The 25,078-nt window shown below is 37.3% G+C and overlaps 2 protein-coding genes across 8 annotated transcripts; one reads left to right on the top strand and one right to left on the bottom strand.

The window, feature by feature from the left end:
• Window positions 1-201: 201 nt before the first annotated feature.
• SRSF7 (serine and arginine rich splicing factor 7) lies at window positions 202-6,164 on the bottom strand. 4 transcript variants are annotated; one of them, XM_081263951.1, is made up of 8 exons: window positions 6,006-6,164; window positions 4,709-4,889; window positions 4,146-4,322; window positions 3,192-3,266; window positions 3,003-3,104; window positions 2,176-2,229; window positions 1,687-1,722; window positions 202-1,088 (listed from the first exon to the last, which is right to left on the bottom strand). In XM_081263951.1, exons 1-8 carry the CDS (start codon window positions 6,031-6,033, stop codon window positions 1,034-1,036), a joined length of 708 nt encoding a protein of 235 aa, XP_081120077.1. In that variant the 5' UTR covers window positions 6,034-6,164; the 3' UTR covers window positions 202-1,033. The 4 variants fall into 4 exon arrangements, with proteins under 4 accessions (XP_081120077.1, XP_081120076.1, XP_081120079.1 ...); XM_081263950.1 differs by having other exon boundaries at window positions 2,994-3,104; window positions 6,006-6,163; XM_081263953.1 differs by lacking the exon at window positions 1,687-1,722.
• Window positions 6,165-6,265: 101 nt separating this feature from the next.
• Window positions 6,266-23,558, top strand: LOC308632150 (tetratricopeptide repeat protein 39B-like). 4 transcript variants are annotated; one of them, XM_081263946.1, is made up of 3 exons: window positions 6,266-6,332; window positions 7,359-7,422; window positions 21,395-23,558. In XM_081263946.1, exon 3 carries the CDS (start codon window positions 21,571-21,573, stop codon window positions 23,389-23,391), a length of 1,821 nt encoding a protein of 606 aa, XP_081120072.1. In that variant the 5' UTR covers window positions 6,266-6,332; window positions 7,359-7,422; window positions 21,395-21,570; the 3' UTR covers window positions 23,392-23,558. The 4 variants fall into 4 exon arrangements, with proteins under 4 accessions (XP_081120072.1, XP_081120073.1, XP_081120074.1 ...); XM_081263947.1 differs by having other exon boundaries at window positions 6,285-6,616; XM_081263948.1 differs by having other exon boundaries at window positions 6,285-6,637.
• Window positions 23,559-25,078: the final 1,520 nt, after the last annotated feature.

Below are 25,078 nucleotides of genomic sequence, written 5' to 3'. Positions count from 1 at the left end.
AAATGTTGCTACTAAATACGTGGGATTTACAAAACTGCTGAAGTCTCATTAACATTGCCGATTGACATCATTAATTACTTTGCACCAGCTTGGCAAAATAATGTTGGTTGTTGGGAATTGTGAAACCTAGCTTAGACATAATAGGTCTTTGAACAAAATAAGGCGATCCATTTGAAGGAATACAGAAAAGTATCTAGGCTGGAAAATTTTGCAAAGCTGGTTTACATTTTATTCCAAATCCAGACAATTTCTCATACATGCATTTTTTTTTTTTTTTTTGGTATAAAATCAGTTAACTAATGTTTGAAAACAAAGAACACTGAATAGAAACCATCCCACCTAATTGCCTGGAAACATCAATAAGCTAAAACAGCCTCCAGAAATCAGTTTCTCCTTACATCTTATATCACATTTACTCAAAAAGCTTTGCTTAGTTCCTGTCATGCTCATTTATAGGTCAATCAGTGGTCCCTCTAGATTGACAGATTGAGATCATTAGTTTGATGTCTCTTAACACCAACTTCAGTAAGTTAAATTGAGGGATCTGTCATGATAAACTCATACTATTACAGGGGACTCAAGATCATCTTACCCAGATACAAGGGTAAGATAGAATTTTTCAAAGTCCCTTAAGATGCTGACAAAGTGTTATGTATAGAACAGTTAATGATGTTCAAGACTTTTAACACCATTAAACTTTGAATGTAACTCTGTATGAATATTTAATAGTTATCAAGTTTGACTCCTGATGGTTACCAAATTGAGAAGTGTTAATATTGAACACGAATCAAAAATCTATTTAGAAACATTTTATTTAAATGTGCCAAATAAAAACCCATGTTCAGACCATAAGATGTTAATACATTCAACAAAAACTTACATCTTACTGCTGTGAATTTACAGAGTATTAATCCAGATCCTTTTTGATTAGATGATTGAAATATCCTTCCTAGGTTACATTTTACAGACATCACAAATCCCTTATAATAATGTAAACAAAATAACTTTTCCCTAAAGGGTGAACTTGAAAACTTCAGTCCATTCTTTCAGGACTTGCACTTCTGCGTGGACTTCCTGATGGGGAACGACTAAAAAGAAAAACATTAGGTTTGGGAACCAATTAGTGTCTACTGAAATACACTCTTTCCAATGTACAGTCAGGGAAAATAATACTTCAATAAATCCTAAGGTACAATGTATTCCTACTAAAGCAAAGATCTAAACTTACATTAAATTTATATACTTATCCTCCCCACCCATTAGTATTAGGCTTTTTTAATAACCTTGCCAAAATTCCAAGGTTACATTAAATAGAACAACCATTTGTAGTTCTCTGGCTCCTTAAGGACCAAGAGACAAAATAATTTAGTTGCTAGATTTCAACCATTTGCAAGATTTATGGTTTTCCTCACATGGACTTCATTTCTACCTATTGTCCACAGGTAGAATGTAGGAAAAAAAATCAAGCTGCTTAGCATGAAATTTCTACAACTAAGGATTCATAGGACTATATAAAAGTAAAAAACTGTTAAAGGAAAAGCAATCATCTCAGAAACATAATACCTAATCTATATAGCACCAATTCTCCAAAGAGCTCAAAGATTGCTAATTAGGCAAAGCAGACAAATTCTGCAGAGGCCACACTTGATTGGTTAAGACTTCGCAACAAAAGATTATTTAGCTTACCTTCTTTTTGGAGATGGAGATCTGGACTTTGATCGGCTGTCAAAACACGAGAAACTCTATTAAGAAAAAGTACTAACCAATCCCTTCCTTTTTAACCACAAAACAAACCCCCACACTGTCCTGAGCTTAAAAAATGTCAGACTATAATTTTTTTTTAAATTAAAGTGAACTGCTGAATTGTCACAATTCATCTTTTCCACATACTATCTTAAAAAACATTTATTTCAGGATGCTTCTCCAATGCCCCTAACAGTTCTAGCAAAGGCCTCTCAACCCCAACAAATCACAAATTTCTAGCACTTCACATTCCCTCCTCTAAGAAGCCTGCAATAGGCCATGTATAAATGAAGTTCTCATTTGGCTTAAAAAGGTTTTGTATTTCCACTTAGGAGTTGACATTCAAATTTTTCAACAATGAAAAACACTTTGAACTCTTTGGATATTGGTGCCATATAACTGGAAGAGCATTTGATCACACTTGTACCTTACCTGCTTCTTGGTCGTGAAAGAGACCTAGATCTAGATCTTGATCTTGACCGGGATCTTTAATAAAAGAAAAATGAAAATACATTAGTCCATAGGCATTCCTTTTTGGAGCACTGAATTAGATAGGTTAGGAACAAAGGACCTAAAACTGATCAAAATGCAAAATCTTGCCTTGTGTCAATCTAAAGTTGGACAAACGAGTAAGGCTTTTTTCTTAAATCATAAGCAAGTTACACCAACTACACTGGGCTGATATATGCATCTCAAATATCTTGAGATCCTGCAATAAATTAGATAAACTATCTAGAGATTAGTCCAGTTTTTTCAAATAGACCACAGGATTTGTAATTTCTACTTTTAAAGGGTTTGTTCTATTCAACAGCAAGTAACTGAGTGGCATTCTGAACAACTGCTTCATCATCTATAGTGTTAACATTTTCTAGAGTTGTATAAGTTCCAAATTTTAAGACTTGCTTACTAAGGAAATATATGGTTCCCAACTTGATTTTTCACTTCTCTTAAATGTGTTAAAACTGTCAGCTTCAGACTTGTCATCCTCCAGCCTTAGATTCATAAGTCACTGGAATTACAGGAATGAATCACTATGCCTAGTCCACTATGGCCTCTTAACAAGCCTTAAAATCTTTACTTGTAAAACTAACGTCCACGTTAGAAATCATAAAAATTCAACTTTTAAATCTCAAACATTCTGAAGCAATTCATTTGAATTTTAAGTGTCCTTAAGACACTCCACCACTGTGCTGTTGTGGTTAAGATGTGACAATCCAACTACAAATAAGGAGGAAAAAAGTGTTACATACTGGAAATACCTCGATCCTTTTATAGAACCAGACCTAGATCTTCTGAGTGAAGCTGATCTTGATCTACGAAGAGATACAGATCTTGATCGTCGAGGAGATGCTGATCTTGACCTAAAAATTAAAAGAAACTAAAGTCCATCTCAAAAAAGCCTCCCCCCCGCCCCCACTTGTGAAGAGGAATTACTGAAGATTTCTCACCTCCGTCCCCTGCTCCTGCTACGTGAGCGAGAGTACCGCCTTCCTCTGGATCGAGAATGTGATCTAGATCGTGACCTATTTTTCAAGTTAGAAAAATACAAAATATTAGACGATAACTCGTTTTTAGCGTTTTTGTGCCTCTGCTGAAATCAAATCTCAAAACTATTTAAATTTAGTGTCTCATTTGGAAATAAACTCTGGGCCTAGTTGTTGGTTTTTTTTTTTTTTACTACCTAAAAAAAGATTGTTAAAAGCTGAATTACAACTTAGAATTACATAATATAAAACACTGTAATGTGTATTTAAAATAAACCTTGCAAGTTTGCAGGTCGACCCTCTTTGGCCCATGGTCTAGTAGGTCTAGTAGATCTAGACGATCTAGAAGTATCTATAGCCGATCGCTGCATCTAGATGTTTTCTTCAATCTAACGACGATCAAACTGACAGCCAAAAGAGCCAGGTGAGGCTTGATTGACGCAAGAAGATTTTTCTAGTTGGGAATGTGGTCAATCTGGTGTTCCTCTTTCTAAAGCGGAGGGGGGCCCCAATTGTAAGCCAAATTTACTGTTACGGCGATCACCGTCTCAAATTTTCTGCCCTTTAAAGAATAAGGTGAAGCTAGGTGTAGATGACTCGAGGGGATCTGGCCTCTTATGCTGATCACCTCAAGGTCTAGGAGGATCTTAATTGTCGGATTTGCAAGGCGCCTCAGCATGATATCATAAGGCTCGTGACATTCTGAATCAAGGCGACTGACTCAAACGAAGAAACCTGAAAGGTTTTGACCAGGTTGATTATTAATATATTAACATTTTTAATTAAACAAAAATTGTAAAATACACCTGTACAATTAACATTCAAGTTTATAGAAAAACACTAGTTTCTGCCTTGCTAATAAAGAATTACTTTGATTAATTAACTAGAATACCAACCATTCCTTTATTAACTAAATACCTGCTTCTTCTTCGACGGCTATAGCGATGACAATCATAAGCATAATGTCCCTTTTCGCCACACTCATAGCATCTATCATTGGGATCAAAGGGACGTCTGGCAGGTGGTCTATCAAAACGAGATCTCCGGGGCATGCCTGTTGATAGTTCAACCCTCACTCGGGAACCACAAATCACCCTGTTAAAAGTAACAAAATTCTAAAGTTAAAACTCTCTTTAACCACTCCTTCCCCTCACAGGCTTTGGCTCTTTACTAAGTTCTTCAACTCCACCCTTGCTACCCTCTTTACCCCCATTAAGTCTGAAGTTCTCAATTCTACAAACATTATTCAAATATTATTTCAAAATTACCATAAATGGTGTATTTGTTGCTTGTTTTTATAATAGATGTTCCACATTTGGGATGATGGGGCAAAACAAGATTTAATCCTCATGGTCTTGAATAAATATCAAGATCAGGTATTTAAGGTAGGTCTCCAGACGGTAGAACACAAAACTTAGCCCACCAGATCTTTAACCTACAAAACATTTTAATAAGTGTTTCATAATGAACATCTCACTTACTTCCCATCCAGTCCTCGCACAGCATCTTCTGCATCTCTAGGATCTTCAAATTCCACAAAGGCAAATCCTGGGGGATTTCTTGCAATCCATACTGTTCTTAAGGGACCATAATAACTGAAAGCCCTTTCTAACTCTCCTTTGCCAGCACCAGTTCCCAGGTTACCAACGTATACCTTGGTTTCTGTTTTTTTAAAAAAAAAAATACAACGTACATTAGTAAAGTTTGGCTCAATGTGACTGAATTCTTTGCCTAAACTGGACATCCTTAAGACACTGTTTTGAGACAGACTCTGGCTACTTTGCCTAGTCAGGTCTCCAACTCCCGGGCTCAAGCAATCTTCCCGCCTCATTCCTTCCCAGGTAGCCAAGACTAGACACCACTGCACCCGACTTGTACAAAACATATCTAATGCTTTCTCTAGGGTCGAATTTAGTCTTAAAATCACTGAAGTCCATAAGCACCCAAGAAACTAGACTTATAACAAAGTTTTCAGTATTATAATAAGGAGAAAAATCTCCAAAACAGCAAAGATGCGAAGTAAGATACCCTGATTGGGGCGGGCCCGGCCCGGCCCCGCCCCCGAGTCCCGGCAGCCGCGGGCGCGTTAGGAGCGCGCGGGCCCGAAGCAGCGGCGTCGGGCGGGCCTCGGCCGGACCGCGAGAGTAGGGCTGCGCCCGCTCTCGTCCTCACAACAACCGGCCTAGGCGCTGGCTTGCCAAAGTCTCCAACTCCCTGCCCCAGTGTCATAAACAGCTCTCCAAAACGCCGCCCCCCCCCAAAAAAAGCTAACCGTTGGTGGCAATTACCATCCCTCAACTCAACAATTGTTTGACAAGAATGCGCAGCTTGTAGCTGCCAGTTCCATTCAGTCCCAAATCCATCCCTCACTTTACCACAGCAACCAGATCTGTCCGCTCGAGTGGCGGGAAAGCGCTAAGGAAATGCGCCACCACGGTCGTCAATGTGCGCAAAATGGCAGCCGCCGCCGAGGGGGGGAGGGGGCGGACGGGCAGCTCCAAGAAGGGCAAAGGGAAAATCGTGACCCCGGACCCGACTTCAGGCCCGCGTGGGCGACAAAAATGCCCAAGAACTGGGGACCGGGCTCAGACACCCACCCTCTTATTTCCCATTTCCATTCAACACCCCGCCCCCGCTGCCTCCGGCTTCGTTTGGCGTGCGCCGAAGCCGCCATTACGCACGCGGAATAACCGTCTCCCAACCGCCGCGCCAACCCCACGGCCTCATAATATTCACTATATGCACAGCACTCTTCTTTACTAGGCCCTAAGCTCTTACCTCCTCCATACCGCCCGTAGCGCGACATGTTGACCGGCCCGCGTGCTCTGCTCTTTAGCTCGCAGCTCCCGGGGCTCGAGTAGTACAGAAGCTGCCACACACAGACACACTCGCCAACGGTCCCGGCGGCACTACGAAGAAGAGCCCGGCTTCGCGCTTATATATGCGGCGGCTGGAAGTTTTGCGCATGCGTCATCTCAACGTTCTGCGCGGCACAAAGGAGCTGGGCGGAAACAGCCGAGAAGCGGCGCGGAGGGAACTGAAGAGGCCAAGGCGCTGGTCACGGGCGGAGGGATACGTTTCCATGGGAACATCACGATCCCTCCTGTAAACCTGCAGTCTTCCCCCCGGCTTGCCGCTCCATCCCCTCCCTTCCCCTCCCCCTTTCTCTGAACCCCCGGGCTCTTCCTTCCCTTCCCCCTACCCTTTACCCCCTACCCCTTTTCATTTTCCAGTCTAGGAATCCTCAGCGATAGTAATCTTTAGCACAGGTGCTTTAGACCCGCCTATAGGCTGTACACTTTAACCGTTGAGGTTGCAGTTATCGCCGCCTTTCTTTTGGGGGAGCCTGACCTAGTGTGCTACTCAGAGATCTTTGGGGCTCATCAGAGGTAATCGAGAGTGTGCCCAGGGTGAGAACTCCACGAACCCCGCCATTCTTCGTAATGGTCTTTGCACCATAGGCCTCAAAAGGGGTGATGCCCCCCAGAGACTTTGGGTGATAATTCCCCTGCTCTACACCGACCCTCCACCCCCTTTAGAACAAGTCACCAATTTAATCTCCCACGTGGTTGGTGGAAGTTTTTGGATTCTGGGGGACAAAGAATAGAATTGTGGGAGTTCTTCCTAGTTATGTTGAAATTGTGATAAAATCCTAAATCCTTAAAGCATTTTGGCTAGTGGCCATTAGGAAATTATTTGCATCTGAAGTACAAATTTATTTGTTCTTTCTTTCTAGTGCTTTCTGCTTTGTATTGTAGTAACACATCTCATCCACTAATACTCAGATCCTGGGGCTTGGGACGTTTAGTTTAGGTCATCAGTGAGTATCTCACCTCAGCAGGGATAGCAACTTTGCTTGATGCACTACCACGCAACATCCATCAAATAAATGAACACCTTTTCATTACATTAGAAATTGCTTAAAATCCAGTTTTGATTTTATGCAATGAATTTTCCAGACACCAACTCCAAAAATACAGAATTAAGTTACTTTTGTCACCCCTGCCCCCAACCATAGATGTTAAATCTGGAATGCATGACAGTTGAAAATGTTACACATAAAAGAGGAAATATTTAGGTATTTGTAGTTTTATCTTTTTCATCTGTTGTAACTTCACTTGGTGTGTATAGGTGTGTGATGCAGAGTACAAGGAAAGGAGGCCTACTTGATGAATAAAGTATGGATTCTCTCCAGGTAATGCTATAAATTTATATGTATATAGTTCTTCAAATTTATCAAATTATGAAAATAATTAGAATCAAGAACATATGTGGTAAGAAAATGAAAGCTCCATAGAGGGTATAATGTTTGTTCTCCCCAAATCTTATTGATTTTTGTTTTTATCTACTTAATAGGGTTCTGAAAAGCATTAAATAATTCTTATCAAGATTTTTATATACTTCATGAAAGACAATATCAATTCTGTAATGCTTCACTAATTTCACTTTCTTCTATTAAAAATTTAATGATTTATAGCCTGGAACATGGTGCACACCTGTAATTCTAGCGGCTGGGAGGCTGAATCAGAATGATCTCAAGTTCAAAGCCAGCCTCAGCAATTTAGCAAGGCCCTAAGCAACTGAGTGAGACCTTGTCTCTAAATAAAATACAAAATAGGGCTGGGGATGTTGCTCAGTTGTTGAGTACCCCTGAGTAGTTTAATCCCCAGTACAAAAAAAAGAAAAGAATTTAATGAATTTGTGAAAACTACCATTGGACTAGTATAGATAATTTACTGAAAGATAGTTCCTGTTATATACCACATAGCTCCTAATAGGCCTCAATGAATATTTTTTTTTGTTCTAAACACAAAGTCTATTATACAAAAGAGAATTTATAAACAAATAATAATAGTGCAAACAGAAGCAGTTTTCCAACTTATAAAAAACTGCTTTCAAATATGTTAAAGGAAAAGGGGGAACCCGAGGATATAGCTTAGTGATAGAGCCTTGCCTAGCCTGCCCTGGGTTGGATCTTCAGCACCACCAAAAAGAAAAGAGATAAACTCCTGACTCTTCTGATATGCCTCTCTTCAGACAGGTATTTGATAGGCTTATTACCTATGATTTATCCCTGTTACAGCAGAACCAATTCTTGATCAGGCTTTGCTAAGTCAAGACAAAATAATCATATTGTATACTGTTTCCATGCACTACTATACTAAATATTATTTCTGTAAGAACACACAACCAGTTCTTTTCACTAAATGTAGGTGCAAATCAGGGAGATTTTATTGTGCAGAGTACTTTTATTACTGCTGATTCTCTTTGAAATTATTTTTACCATGTCATTTTCTACCTCTGGAATTCCATGTCAAGATCATGTTTCCAGATTCATTTTAAATGTCAGAATTACTTCAACAAATAACCTAATATTTTCTGATATGAAATATTGAGCAATTCTTAACATGTTCCAGTTGTTAAATCTTAGCATATGATCAGTTTAGGAAGGGAGAGTAATTTATAATCTTTTTACATCAATTTTTAAAAGTCTGCTGTTCTTACCTTCAATATTTCCAGTCTAGCATTAAAGAAAAGTTCACTTTTTAATCTTACTTCCTTCACCATTTTAGTTTCACTTTTAAGCTATTGTCACCATTTTGGCTTGGATATGAAAACCTTAAAACAAGAGGAAAGAAAATTTAAATCTTTTACACAAGTATCTATTATAAGAACAGTCTTTTAATATGTATTTATGTATGTGCTATATTTTTTATGCACTGTAGGTCAATCCAAACAACCATATTCAACTACAGCTTTCTTTTCTTTCAAAATTTTATGATCTACTAATCCCTCCAGAATGCTATTAGGAAATTCTGGGAAGAAAACATTCATAGAAGCTTGTTCATAATTCTTTCATACTACATAAAAAATTAACTTCTCATTAGTCAAGTACTAACTTATAATCAGTACTACCATATGAAAGGTGGGGAGAGCAATAAAGTCCTTTGACTAACTTGGAAGATTGAAACTGAGAGAGGAGAAATGTGATGTAGGAGTGCCCTACTGTAAAAAAAAAAAAAAAAAAAAAAAAAAGAAAAGAAAAAGAAAAAAGACTTAAATAAATGGTTTATGGGTTTAAAACAATCTAAGGAATTGTGACTTTCTGAGAAATGCCTGATTGTATTAAAAAGTGTAAAACCATGAAATCTTTAAAGGCTTAAGTTAATCAATGGTATTGTTCCCTCTGTAAACAAAAGAAAATTAATGAAAGGAACTTGGTATCTTCACTAGAGAGCTAGCTTGATTTATTCAGCACTATCTTGGAAGGAGGGAATCTTGTAGGAGGGAATCCAATCACTAAAATAATGTATTTTATTTATTTATTTATTATTTTTGGTACTGAGGATTGAACCCAGGGACACTTTACCACTGAGCTACATCCCAGTACTTTTATTTATTTTTTTTTTAAAGAGAGAGTGAGAGAGGAGAGAGAGAAAGAGAGAGAGAGATTTTTTAGTACTCGGCAGACACAACATCTTTTTTGGTATGTGGTGCTGAGGATCGAACCCGGGCCGCACGCATGCAAGGCGAACACGCTACCGCTTGAGCCACATCCCCAGCCCCAGTACTTTTATTTTTTATTTTGAGATAGAATCTCACCATATTGCTGAGGGTCTCTTCAAGTTGAAAGCAAAGTGAGGAATCAGGAGACGGGCAAACGAGAAAATAAAAGTTGGTAACCAGGCAAAGATACAAGAATTTATTTGTCAGAGCTGACAAATAGAGGCACATCTCTCCATAAATGGAGAGAGGCAAAACAGGTTTGGGGGTCTTTTATGGGGCAGGCTCAGGGATTAGAGCCGGGTCAGTCCTAATTCAGGCATAGAATTGCTTGGGGTGTTATTAACCATGCAGATTTCAAAGTCTACTCCAAGAGTAGGCTGCTATTAACCTGAGGGGCCAAATTTTGCAGAAATAAATTTATTTCCTTAAATATGGGATTCACTTAAGGAACCTACCTTATTAACCAACACTGGGCTGTACTAGTGACACTATTTAAGACCATTGTCTTTCCTTTGATTTTATTTGGGGGTAGAAGGGTGTTGGACCCAGGAATGAACTACATCCCCAGCCTGTTCAGTAATTTTTTTTTTTTTTTTTTTTTTTTTTTGGTACTAGGGATTTAACCCAGGGACATTTTACCCATGAGTCACATCCTCAGATCATTTTATTTTTTATTTTGAGACAAGGTCCCACTAAATTGCTTAGGGCCTCACTAAAATTGTTGAGGCTGGCCTCGAATTTGGAATCCTCCTGCCTCAGCTTCCCAAGTCACTATGTTTACAGTGACTATGTCACCATGTGCCCAGCTTATTTAATTTCTAGTCTGTGGAAATGATTGTCTTCTATAAATTAATAAGAACATTTTAGTGGGGGCTGGGGTTGTTGCTCAGTGGTAGAGTGCTTGCCTAGCATGTGTGAGGCACTAGGTTTGATCCTCAGCACCATATAAAAATAAATAAATAAAATAAAGGTATTATATTCATCTACAACCAAAAAATATTAAAAGGAAAGAAACCATACTCTAAAAAACATTTTAGGTAATAAATCCTTTTCTAAGGTGAGAGAGTAATGTAAAGATTAAGAGCATAAACTCACCTGGGTAAGGCAGTACACGCCTATAATCCCAGCAACTTGGAATGTAGAGGCAGGAGAATTACAAGTTCAAAGCCAGTTTTAGCAATTTAGCAAGACCCTACCTCAAAATAAAAATAATAAAAAGATCTGTGGATGTGGCTCTGTGATTAAGCACCCCAGGGTTCAATCCCTCATACAAAAAAGAAAATAGCATAAAAGCTCTGGAATATGACAGAGTTGGGTTTGAAGTTTGGCCCCTCAGGTTAATAGCAGCCTACTTTTGACCTTTAACCAAATTATTTAACATCTCTTTAGCTTTCTCACCTACAAAATGGTGTTCAGTAGGAGTACCTATCTCAGAATGTTGTTAGGATCAGATGAGGTAAATAACATTGCACAGTATCTAGCAGATCCTGAATATTTAATAAATGTTTTCTGTTAGAAGTAATAGTTTGACTAGCTTGTGTCAGTTGCTAAAAATTTGATACGGTGTGAGTTTATTGACAAAATCGAAATTTTATTTCTGCAAACCTGAGGACAAGACACTGGAACATGGTGACCATCCTCGAATGGCCAGCTAACTTTCTATGAGACATCTTTGCCTTTATTCATTGACTTCAATAATAATTGAATTGGCACTTTTCTTATGTGACCCAATCCACAGAGAGAAAAATATTGACACATTTAAAAAGCAACATTTCAGTTAAGAAATCTTCAAGTAAATTAGATCCCTAAGAATCCCAAATTCAAATTCTGAAAACTTCTTAAGGGTTCTATCCAAAGACAATTGCCTATTTAATGGGAAGATGTGTTCATGAGCAATGGAGACAGGATAGGAAGGGCCAGGGATATAGCTCAGTGGCAGAGCACTTGCCAAGTTTGATCCCAGCAGAACACAGAGAAAAAGAGATAAGACAGAAAAATTGTTACTTTTTTATTATAACAATTATTATTTGGTCTTTTAAGCTAATGTATAAAAATTAGGCATACCTTAGAGAGGGAAAAAAAAGGCAAATAAAATGTCTATTCCAGCCAGGTGTCATAGTATGTACTTGTAGCCCCAGCTACTTGAAAAGCTGTGGCAGGAGGATCATGGGTTCCAAGCCAGTCTGGGAGCACAGTGAGGCCCTGTCTCATAAAAACAAAAACAAAACAAAATATATTCCAAAGCTATTGACAATATATTACAATTCCTATATAGATAATTAAACCACTTTTGAAAAAAATGGCTTGAAATTCAGAGGCAAGAGAAATTTTATGAGCTCACTAGTCTAATTATCTTGTTTCTCTAATGGAATTAAGATTAAGAACAGCAATATGATGAGTGCAATGGTTTCCAAATCCTGCTACAAGGACCATCAGTCTGGACTTTGACAAAGTTTCTCCAATCTCAGAATTATTGCCAACCTCTCTTCTTTTGGGATGAACTATCCTTTATTTTGCAAATATTATATATAATATATCTCCTAGATTTTATTATATATAATAATAATAATAATAATAATAAGGTCTGGGGATGTGGCTCTATATATACATATATGTATATATACATATATGTGTATGTATGTGTGTGTGTGTGTGTGTGTGTATATATATAGTGTGTATGTGTGTGTGTTTTAAAATGTAGTAGTAGTAGTTCCCCAACTATTTTGTTTTTAGTTTTATAGTTCCGGTGTTTAAACCCAGGGCCTTAGGAATGTCAGAGCCTTGTGAAGGCTAGGCAAGTACTCTACCACTGAGCTACATCCCCAGTTCTCCTCTACCTTTTTTAAGTAAGAGGATGCTAACAGTAATTTTTAAAATCTTATATGCTTTTTGATATATAAAATGTTTGATCCCATCCCACCAATCCTTTTATTTCCAATCTCCAAATCCAGGTATCTAGAGTTGATAGTAACTAACAAGCATGATTTATCCTCATAAAAAAAAATCATGCAGGGCTGGGGCTATATAGCTCAGTGGCAGAGCGCTTGCCTAGCTTGTGTGAAGCACTGGGTTCAATCCTTAGCACCATATAGGAAAAAAATAAATAAAATAAAGGCACTCTGTCCATCTACAACTACAAAATTTTTTTTAAAAATTCATGCAGGTATAGTGGTGCACAACTGTAATCCTAGATTCAGGAGGCTGAGGCAGGAGGGTTGCAAGTTCCAGGCCAGCTTCAGCAACTTAGCAAGCCTGAATTTCAAAGTAAAATAAAAAATGCTAGGGATGTAGCTCATTGGTAGAGCACCCCTGAGTTCAGTCCCCAGTACTGAAAAAATATATATATTTATCCTCATTAATAAATGCAAATTTAAAAACAACACACTATTTTTCTCACGAGTGCAGAGAAATGATACCATGTATTTTTTTTTAAAGAGAGAGAGAGAGAGAGAGAATTTTTAAATATTTATTTTTTATTTTTCGGCGGACACATCTTTGTTTGTATGGGGTGCTGAGGATCGAACCCAGGCCGCACGCATGCCAGGTGAGCGCGCTACCGCTTGAGCCACATCCCCAGCCTTTTTTTTTTTATTTTATTTTATTTAGAGACAGGGTCTCACTGAGTTGCTTAGGGCCTTGCTAAGGTACTGAGGCTGGCTTTGAACTTGTGATCCTCCTGCCTCAGCCTTCCAAGCTGCTAGGATTATAAGCAGGCGCCACTACACCTCACTAAGTAGAAAAATTTTTAACATCAGAAATATATTCATGATACACAGTTAAGTAACAAAAGCAGACTCCAAAATCAAATATATGTGTACTTGTTGGCTTTATAAAAATAAATTGGTATTAAAAAAAGTAATTTTCTCACTTTCCTGTATTTCACAGATTTCTATAATTTTTTTTTTAACTGGTGGGGGTGCCTGAAAGTAGAAAAATTCCAATTTGAACTAAGAAATCACTGGCTAGTAGCTGTGTAAACTGAAACATAGTACTGTACTTGTCATTTTAGGCTTTAGATTTCTCAAGAGAAAATGGAGATAATAAAAGGCTATCTGTTGTTGAGGAATATTAGGAGTGAAGTTTACGTGCACTTTGATCATTTTTTGATTTCTTATGATCTACATGCTCTCTTATAAGATGAAAAAATTAAATGTCATCTTATTTTGAAAAATAATTACAAATATTTTAAGTGGAAATAGTAATGGAGGAGCTAAGTGGGGGATAGTTAATAGAGGTATAATCTAACATTAATATGCTCCCTAACTATTAATTGTGGTTGCCCTGGGAAGTGGGATTGGGTGGAAGATAGGGAAGAGCTTTCAGTTTTTAACTGTTTAGTCTTCCCTATTATTTGAAGGATTTGTTTTTATAAACAAATATAATACTTCTGTAATAATTTTTAAACATGGCAATATACCCTTCCCCACACCCTGGATACCTTTTACACAACTTTATTTTTTTTATAGCCCTTCTTAACTTCTTCTGACTTAGCCATTTATTGCACGATAGGAGTTGTTAAATTAATGAATTTTACTAAAAACTTATTTCATCCAGGCACAAGTAGCACATGCCTGTAATCCCAGCGACCCAGGAGGCTGAGGGAGGAGGATCCCAAATTGGAAGGCAGCTTCAGCAATTTAGCCAGGCTCTAAGCAACTCAGAAGACCCTGTCTCAAAAAACCAAACCAAAACAAAACAAAAAAACACCTATTTCACTGTCTTTACATGGTTATTGCTCAATTAACATTTGCAAATGGATGATTTCTCAAAGGTAGTATAGCTACTTTCTGGACTGATTCTGAGCCTATTCCAGGGAGATGTTTGTTTTATGGTATTGGGGAATCAAACACAGGACCGTGCGCAGGCGAGGAAAGTGTCTTAACACTGAGCCATACTCCCAGACCATCAGAGAGGTTCCTTTTGCCTCACATTACCTCCCTAGAAGTGATTTGTTTTGGATTTTTATCAATTATTTGAAGATCATAGGGACACATTTGTTTTATGTTATAAAAATCTATCTACAAACCTGCCAGTATATTACCATTTTTCATTGATATTAAAAAGCAACAACAACAACAAAAACTCAACATTCCCCTTTATCCTAGGATTATTCTGTCTGGTTACACACCAAGGGAAGTTGTTTATTGCATTTTTATGAACAAGTATCCCTATTGACTCTCCCCCTGTCTACATGCAGCTGAATTTCTCTTACAGATTAGCTCTCAGGGTTACTCATATAGTGTTTCTCATACAGATAATCTTAATTATGAGGTTAAAATTCTCAGTTGGTCTTCTCAAGTGTAAAGAACCAAACTTTTCTGAATTTTGCTAGTTCCACTTATTTTGGCACAATTTTCCATCCCCTCAGATTCCAGGAAGACAGCTTCTCTTCAGTTAAATGTCATAAATGAGGTGCTAAGGAGGTGTCCAGGTTTTGTTTTCCATGAAAACCTTCCATAAAAGGAAAATGTGGAATATTAATGTATCTTTTCTTGGAATTTTGGGCAATAGTGTAAATCACTTTACACTTTCTTTACACACTTAATTTACAACCACAGTAAATATATGTATACTCATATTTAACAAATCATAACAAAAAATAAAATAAAAATAATTTTTAAAAGATATGTATATTCCCTTTCATTTTTTCTTCTTCAAAAGCTTGTACTATGCTCCTAATAAGGGCAAGCTTATCATAAAGATAATAAACATGTGGACCTTGCCCTCAAAGAATCTTAATAGGATCTAAACTCATAAAAATATATGCATATTTACACCAAATTGATTTGGCTTCCTTATTTCAGATTTAATAACAATTATTCTTGCTTTTTTTGTTTTCCCAGTGTGAGGCAGGAGCTCTACCAATGAGCTACAGCCCCAGCCTTCTATTTTGTATTTTATTTAGAGACAGGGTCTCACAGAGTTGCTTAGGGCCTTGCTAAATTGCTGAGGCAATTGAATTTGTAATCCTCCTGCCCCAGCCTCCCAAGCCACTGGGATTACAGGCATGTGCCACCATACCCAGCCAATCTGTTATCTCTTAAATTACCTTAAAGTGTATTTACCTAGCATTTGCCTATATTTTTGCTAATAGAGTTTTACCCCTTCTACCATTATTGTCTCCCAATGGCTAAATCATGTAGAAAGTTTTCCTAGGATTTTTAAAAAATATTTTTAGTTGTAGATGGACAAAATTTCTTTATTTTGTTTATTTAGTTTTTTATGTGCTGCTGGGGAAATCTAACCTAGTGCCTCCTGCATGCTAGGCAAGTGCTCTACCACTGAGCCACAACCCCAGCCCAACAATACCTTTGTTTAAGCCACAATCCCAGCCCCAATACCTTTGTTTTAATGTGGTGCTGAGGATGGAATCCAGTGCCTCACATGTGCTAGGTGAGTGCTCTACCACTGAGCCACAACCCCAGCCCCTGGGTTTCCTAGGATTTTTATGGCTCCTGATCTTATCCCAAAGCTCAGATGTCCCTACAGTCTTTCAAAATATTTCTTTTTCAATGAGAGCCTTCCTCCCTGCTATTGTAAATCTTTAGGCATTTTGAAAACGAGGTATATTTCATGTTTGCGCAAGCATATAGAACTGCCATGCACAAAGTAGGTGGTCAATAAATTTTTGTCAAATTACTTTTTTAAAAAATAATTTTTAATTGTTAGTGGATATTTTATTTATTTATATGCAATGCTGAGGATAAACCCAGGGCCTCACACATGCCAGGCAAGCACTCTACCACTGAGACACAACTCCAACCCCTTGTCAAATGACTTTTAAAATAGAAGTTGAAATAATACTGTAATGTACAGGGTGTTGACTATGACTATGACCTCTAACCTGGGCTTAAACCCTGACTGTGCATACAGTGACTTGGGCAAACTTTGACTTTGACTTTGGGTAAAATGGAATAAAGCACAAATACTAGACTATGAAAATATTGTGCAGGATGGACCAAATCTAACTATTGTATGCCTAATTCTTAGCACAGTTCTTGCATCTTAGATGCTTAATATTTGTTGAATGTTATTAGATAAAATGGATATAGATAATCCTTGACTTACTATGGTTCAACTTATATTTTTACTTTACAAGGAGTTTAGCCAGATAATAAATGCATTTTGAACTTAATATTTTTGACTTATGATGGGTTTATGGGGATATAACTCCATGACAACCTCATCATAAATCAAAGAGCTCTATAAATGTTATCCACAGTCACACCACCCAGGGATAACCATCTTTAATCATCTGGGATATATAATTCCAGTTTTTATCCATGTGTATGTTGTTTCTTTAGGGAAAAAAATGTATCATTTTGTAAAGCCCTGCTGTATTTGCTTAGTGCATGTGATGTTTGACTTTATGTTTCAACTTGACTGGGTCACCAGCTGCCGGGCTTTTGGTCAAACATTATCCTTGGTTAGGTCTATGAGGTTGTTTCTGAGTGAGATTAACATTTGAGTCAAGCAGATTGCCTACTTTATGTGGGCAGGCTTCATCCAAGTATTTGGACCTTGATAGGGGAAAAAAAAAAAAAAACTTTGGGTAGGAACTCCTTCTACCTGGCTGACTGAATGAGATAGCCATCTTTTCCTGCCTTCTAAACAGAACTGAAGAATTAGCTCTTCTTGGGTTTCCATTCTGTCAGTTTGGAGATTAAAATTCACACTATTGGAACACCTCATTCTGGGGCCTTCAGACTCTCACTGGAACTACTATGCCAATGGTTTTCCTGAGTTTCCAGCTTGCAGATTGAAGATCTTGGGACTTCTCAGCCTCCTTAATTGCTTGAGCCAATTTTTTTTTAAATATTTTTCTCTTTAGTTGTAGATAGCCAACAGTACATTTACTTTATTTATTTTTATGTGGTGCTAAGGATCAAGCCCAGTGCCTCGAGTGCCAGTCAAGCACTGAGCCACAACCCCAGCCCTTGAGCCAATTCTTTACAACAAATCTCCATAGAAAGATACATCGATAGGTAGGTAGATGATACAGATGTATAGATATGGATTTTTCTTTATTTGTTTGGTTTCTCTGGATAACCCTAATACAGTACATTGCACTATCAACAATTATCTAAGTCATTAAATTTTCTTTTTCAAGAATATAATGTTTGTAGAGTATACCATTGTAGGGTTCCTTTGTTATAAAAAATTTAGATTGCTTTCATTTTATATGTTATAAATAAATGCTGAAGTGAATATAACTTGTATAAATATCCATGCATATTCCCGATTATTTCTTTAGAACAATTATATAAGTAGCTGGGTACTGTGATGCATACCTATAATCTCAGTTACTCAGGAGGCTGAGGCAGGCAGTAGAATTACAAGTTCAAAAACAAGTTGCCTAAGCAACTTAGTTGAGACAAAAAAAAAAAAAAGATCTGGGCATGTAGCTCAGTGGTTGAGTGCTTGCCTATCATTTGCAAAGCCCTGGGTTCAATCCCAGGTACAACTAATAATAATCATTATTATTATAATTCCATAAATGAAATTGCTGAGTAAAAGAGTATGAAAAATGTATAAGCTTTTAAAGCATATTGTTAGGAGCTAGAGATGTAACTCAGTGGAACAGCGTATGCCTAACATGCACAAGATTTGATCTCCAGTACTGCAAAGAAAAAAAATGAATGTTATCAATTAGCTCTCCAAAGTGGTTACACCCATTTATACATCTGGCAACAAGTCTAAAAGGGCATTTGGTCACTGCAGCTTCATTAATACCAAGTGTTAATGATTTTTTAATCTGCCAAATTTGATTTTTTAAGATATCTTATTTTTCAATTTGATTTTGATTCACAGGCCAAACATTAAGCTTGTTAACCATTCATGTTCTTTGCTGATTTTTCTGTTGGAATGTTTTATCTGTCTTACTGATAAATAGGAACTCTGTGTTAAGAACATAAGGCCTCGGTTTGGGTTGTAGCTCAGTGGTAGAGCACTTGCCTAGCATGTGTGAGTCACTGGGTTTGATCCTCAGTACCACATAAAAATAAATCAATAAAATAAAGATATTGTGTCCACCTACAACTAAAAAATAAATATTTTTTTAAAAGTATTAACTGATTGATAGTATTAACAATTAAATGACTATTTCTCTATTTCTTCTCTTCTCTCTCTCTCTTTTTTTTTTTTTTTTTGGTACTGAGGATGGAGCCCAGAGGTTCTTTTACCACTGAGCCAAATCCCCATGGATGTGGCTTTGTGTGTGTGTGTGTGTGTGTGTGTGTGTGTGCTAGGGATTGAACCCATGGCCTCATGCATGAAAGGCAAGTACTCTACCAACTGAGCCCCAGCTCTTTTTATTTTTATTTTGAGACAAGTTCTTGCTAAGTTGCTTAGGGCCTCACTAAATTGCTAAGGCTGGTCTTTAACTTGGGATCCTCCTGCCTCAGCCGCCTGAGTCACTAGGATTACAGGTGTGCCACCACACCTAGCTTAAATGCTTAAGTGACTATTTCATCTTGAATTTTAGTATATACAAATTGAAAACTATCATAACCATTTGATAAATGCTAATTTAGCTAAGTGCCAGTCATTATTGTTGGTCAAGACATACAAAAGACATAATCAGAAGACTGACACTTAAAAATATATATATATATATATTCAGGGGGCTATAGCTCAGTGTTAGAACACTTGCCTACCATTTGTGGGACCCTTTGTTTGATCCCTAGTATCACCAAAATAAGAAAAGAAAAAAGAAAAATCCTCTTTACCTGTGCTTTGTATATCCCCTTTAGTCTCTATCTATCTATCTATCTAACTATCTATCTATCTATCTGTCTGTTAACAGTGTTGGGGGTGATTATGCTAACAGATTTAGATAAAGTTTCAGACAAAGTAAAATTTTGGGTTATCTTGAATGGAGAATAGTCTATGGAATATAATTTGAAAACATCTTGATTTAGGCCAGAAGAAAGGAAACTGTCCTTGAATTGAACTTGGCTGTTGCCCAGGTGGATCTGGATAACCTTGATCTAGCCACTACTCCCTGACCCCAGTACTGGGGATCAAACCCAGGCCCTCACATGATAGGCAAGTGCTCTACCACTGAGCTGCACCCTTAGCCCTAGCCACTTTTGTTGCCACCCAAAGATTAATTTCCCTCCTAATGGATGATGTGGCTCTCTCACTCAGAACCAAGTTTCAGCTAATTGTGTGATTAACTCTGCTTTCCAAAGGATAGTTTTTACAGTTGCTAATACCCTGAAACATTATCGAACCCTAAGGTATAAAAACAAATATTTACCTAAAATAATACATCTGAGGCTGTCTTCTCCATTATTTTTTCCTTGGATGTAACATATTTTCCTTCTTTGTTTTTTTTTTTTCCTTCTTCATAAAAATCTGCATCTCTTTCTTCTGTGTTTCTCTTCTTTCCTTTGATTATCCTTCTTGCTTTACCTCTCACTCTTGACTTTTTATTTATTGAAATAAAGAATTTAGCCAGGTGCTGAGCATGAGGTGGACACCACTAATCCTAGTCACTCAGGAGGCTAATAAAACAGGAAGATTGTTAGCTCAAGGCCAGCCTCAACAACTTAGTGAGACCCTGTCTCAAAATAAAAAATAAAAAGGGCTGAGGAGGCCTGGGGTTGTAGCTCAGTGGTAGAGTGCCCCTGAGTACAATCTCCAGTACCACAAAACAAACAAAATTTAGGTATATTCTCTGAAGTATATACTTAATTATTCATATGTACTTGTAATTATTCTACTTAATTTTTAAAAAATTAAAAAAAATATTTCATACTAAAGATTGAACCAAGTCCTTTTTATTTTTTATTTTGAGACAGAGTCTCACTAAGTTGCTTAGGACCTCACTAAGTTGTTGATACTGGTTTTGAACTTGCAATCCTCCTGCCTCAGCCTTCCTAGCTGCTGGGATGGTGGTGCCACTGTGCCCATTTCTAAAGTATTTTAATAATTATTGTTAAGTGTCATGTTTGTGGTTTTTACTTTTTAAAATAAAAATTAATTGAACCACTCATGTTAGTATGAATAAATTAGTTTGCTATTCATAATTGGTCTTGAATATGCCCACTCCCACCTGACCTTGCAGTTGTTAAATGACTCCTGGTAGAAGAAATGATTTCCTACCAAGATACTATAGTAATGCTGTGATAACATTGTTTTATTTGAATTTCTTTTTTCTAAAGGCAACAATGCTGGGAAGTCTTTCTAGTTTGTATGGCTCTCTCCATACCCAAAGTCTTGTACAACTGACCGTATTAGTTTTGCTAAGACCTAGTTAGCGTTCATACTATGTGCAAGTGCCGTGATGGTGCTAACAGCGTGGGAGGGATTTTTCATTTCCATAATCTTTATTCTCTGGTCTGTACAATTCACCCCTTCCTTAGTCTGAACTGGAGAACTGAGTGGATACATTCTCTTTCCAGCCAGATTCTTGTCCCTCAAGGCCTTTCCTATTCAGGGGTTTTACAGCTCTCACAGTACAGTTCTGCAGTAAAATACACAACAGCATGATCTTGCAAAATTGATATATTGAAGGAATGGTTACAAAATAACTGTTTACAAAGGATTTATGTTGGAATGTTTTTAAAGTGCATGTTTTCTTTATGATTTAAACCTTTCAGAAAGGCTTCTTATGGGTAAATAAAATTATCTTTCTCCCCCCTTGTCTGACATAGATATCCTTGTGCTGCATCTCACGGCTAGTCGTGTGTTTACCTCCATTTTAACAGCAATACCCCACACGGAGCTTTGGGTGGACTAAGAGACCCTGGTTAAGACAGCAGCAGCTACCCTCGTTTCAACCACGTCACTCCACTTTGAATATTTCCCATCTCTAAGCGGAGAAGCAAATATGCCTCTTATTCTAAGAAAAAGAGAAAATGATCAGGAGGACAAGTTAAACAGTACACGTACTTTAAGTGAAGGAGAAAAAGATCAGGATGTCATTAGTAGATCACTTCCTCTAAGTAAAAGAGAAAATGTTCAGGAGGAAAAGTTTGAAGATGCCTATGAAATTATCCCTATGGCAACAACAATGAATCTCCTGTCTTCCTTGGAAGAATGCACAACTGGACTATACTTATTTCTAAATAACAGATTCACAGATGCAATAAATCTCATTTACCCGTGGTCTAAAAACAGCACATACCATGCCCTATTATACAGTATGCTTATGGTTGTGAAAGCCATCCTGACTTTTGATCCACAGGACATACAGATTGGGATGAACGCTGCAAAGGAAGCTTTGAAAACCTGTAACAATTTCCGAAGAAGAACTAGGATAATGACTTTATCTCGTATAGTAAGTAGACAGGGAATAAGAGCTGTCAAAGAAGAAGAATTACATGCAGAAGTCTGCTATGCTGAGTGTTTGATTTTGAAATCTTCCATAGCATTTATACAGGATGACAGTATGATTAGTTTTCTTAAAAGTGGGCTCAGCGTTGGGTCAAGTTATCAAATATACAAAGATTGTCAACAGGTATTGACTCTTATGCCTCATGGCCACAGCAAAGCCCACAGACACTTGGTTGGAGGGATAAAATTTGGACTTGGATCATTTAATTTGATGTTATCACTTGTGCCACCAAAGACACTTAGACTTCTCAATGTTGTTGGACTTTCTGGGGAGAGAGAGGTAGGCTTGGCTTTGCTTCATGAGAGTGCATCTGAAACTCATATAAATAATATTTTAAGTGTTTTCACTCTACTCTTTTATTACAGTTACATCCATGTAGCTTTTGGTGTTGAAAAAGTTTCCAGTTTGGCTACAGAGAATCTCTTCCTCATATACCTCCAGAAATTTCCAAACTGTGTTGTACTTAAATTTTTTCATGCACGTTTTAGTATGTTGAGAGGAAATTTTGAAAAAGCACAATTGAAATTACATGAGTGCATTTTTACTCAGAACGAATGGAAACAGGTTCACCACCTCTGTTACTGGGAACTCATGTGGTGCCACATTTTTCTGCAGGATTGGAAGCAGGCTTACAACTATGCCCATCTACTGTATGTACATAGCAGATGGTCCAAGGCAATATATGTGTACAGTAAAGCTATCATATTGGCCTTACTTCCTCCTGATTTTGTGAGATCACTAAATGATAACATGACCTCTCTCTTCTTAAATGTGGAAAACCTGAGAATCAAAATTTTAGGCACCCCTGTGCCAATAGAAAAGTTTGTTGCTGAGAAAGGTCAGCGCTATGGTACTACTACAGGCTGGTTTACGGCACAGCCCCTTCTGGAATTCATTTATGCCTGGAGTGGTTTCCGAGTCATGAGCAAAAAAGTAGAGCTTATTTCAAGCTGGCTATCAATAATTAACAAAGGAAAAGACCTTTTGCAGGAAAATCCAAATGAGGAATATGGCACAGATGACATAAGTTTCTTAAATTTGCTGAAAGGGCTATGCCTAAAACACCTAGGCAAATATTTGAAGGCTGAGCATTACTTTAATCGTGTTATTCAAAAGGAGAAGTTTTTAAAATATGACCACTATTTGGTGCCATATACTTACTATGAACTAGGAATTCTACACTATCTGAAAGGAGATTTTGCCAGTGCAACAAAATATCTAGACAACATAAAGAACTATAAAGACTATTCCATGGAAGCCCGGTTACAGTTTAGGGCTCATATAGCCCTTGAACAAATAGCTAAAGAAAAGTGATTTAAACACAAAGTGTGCTTTTGTTTAGCACGAGTGGAATATCTACAACCAGCAAAATAATTAGCAGGTAGAAAAATCATTTCTTTGTGGAAAAGAAATTCAAGAGGCAGCTGCTAAGATCTGATCAGTAACAAATAAGAAAGGAATTGGCCATTTCTTTCTGCTCTTTTTTTCTCCTTATGTATAAATGTGATGATTAGACTTGCAAATGGAGTGACCGAACATTCTTGAAAAAGAAAAGGCAAATGCTTTCTTTACATTATAAAAATATTGTCTTAAAACTTCCAAGGCAGTTTTTAACACCAACTTAGATAATGTATACAACTTGCAAATAAAATAGGAAAAGTGGCCACACTCAGGATACCAGAGGCCTGTAAATGTTTTTTTATTTAATTGTTAAAGAAAATGATCTCGAAGGTCTTACTGATGATATTTCAGTGATAACACAGAATAGCATAAATTCTGAATGTTTTTCCCTTACATACAGTCACTTTTATTGGCTTTTTGTATCAGAGAATAATTTTTCCATTGGGTGAAGGGGAGTATTTTTTAACTTTTTTCATTAGGAAATTCAAATAAAGGTTTGTAATTTCCCACAGGATAGGAAAATTTAGCACACCTCTCCTGCTACACACATAAACCCTTGGGGGATAATTGGGGCCAAAAGGATATGTCACTGAGTAGAAAGAAAAGACCAGGCTCTTGGAGGAAGAGTAACCCTCCCTTTCATTGTGCTCCCTAAAATGTTAATTCTTATTAAGATCAGCTCCTCAACATAATTAAACCACCTATATCTATCCATTGTTGCTAGGCTAATCTGAGATTAAATGGAAACTATAAGGGATGAGGCAACATTGTTTTACCTGCCTTAGAGATAAAAATCAGTTCCTAAAGCCCAGACCAGTAAGTCAGGATAAATATAACCGTCCCCCTTGTAGTCACCCTTTGAAACAGGTTGCTGGGGAAAGTGTTGCTTGGTAAAACACGGTAGTATAGTACATTATCTTAATACTTTGGGTGTCCAAACAGCCAATTGGAGCACAATGAGGAGCCAATAGTTCATATTTAGCATTAATTGCTTTTAAAAATATTTTCCCCATAAACTTTTATGTGAACAATAGTGCTTAGTTATTCCCCATTATTAGTATGGTTTAGTGGTTAAGAGGTTAAGAGGTAGTTGCTTGCCCAACTACCTAGATTTGTATTCTAGCTCTGTTACTAAATAACTGTATGATCCTGGGTGTGTCTGCTTTCATTTCCTTAGCTGTAAAATAGGGATAACAATAGTACCTATCTCATGGTTTTACTATGTAAAGATAGAGCCAATAAGCCTCTTTTATTATTATTACTGGTACTACTAACAATAATACCACATTATTCTTCAGGGCAGAGAACTTTCTTGGAAAAAGGTCCCTTTTCTTCCTGCCTTGCCAGTGTAAAATTTGACCTGTTAGTTTGCTTTCTCTGTTCTCCATTTAGCCTGGTCACTTAAACAAGTAACTCTGTCTAAATTGCAGTTTAATGTTTTGTAAAATATCCCAGCTTCTTCCTATAAATAGCAAATTAGTTGATTGATTAAACAAATATGTATTGAATGCCTACTGTATGCAGACACTGAAACACAGTACTGAAGACATACTATAAAGTATGATCTCTTTCCTGAAGGCCTTATTAGGGAGGTAAATTA

Source organism: Spermophilus citellus (genome assembly GCF_964194105.1).
Source record: "Spermophilus citellus genome assembly, chromosome: 13".
In the NCBI taxonomy this organism is placed as follows: Eukaryota; Metazoa; Chordata; class Mammalia; order Rodentia; family Sciuridae; genus Spermophilus; species Spermophilus citellus.
This window is presented reverse-complemented; position numbering and strand designations above follow the sequence as displayed.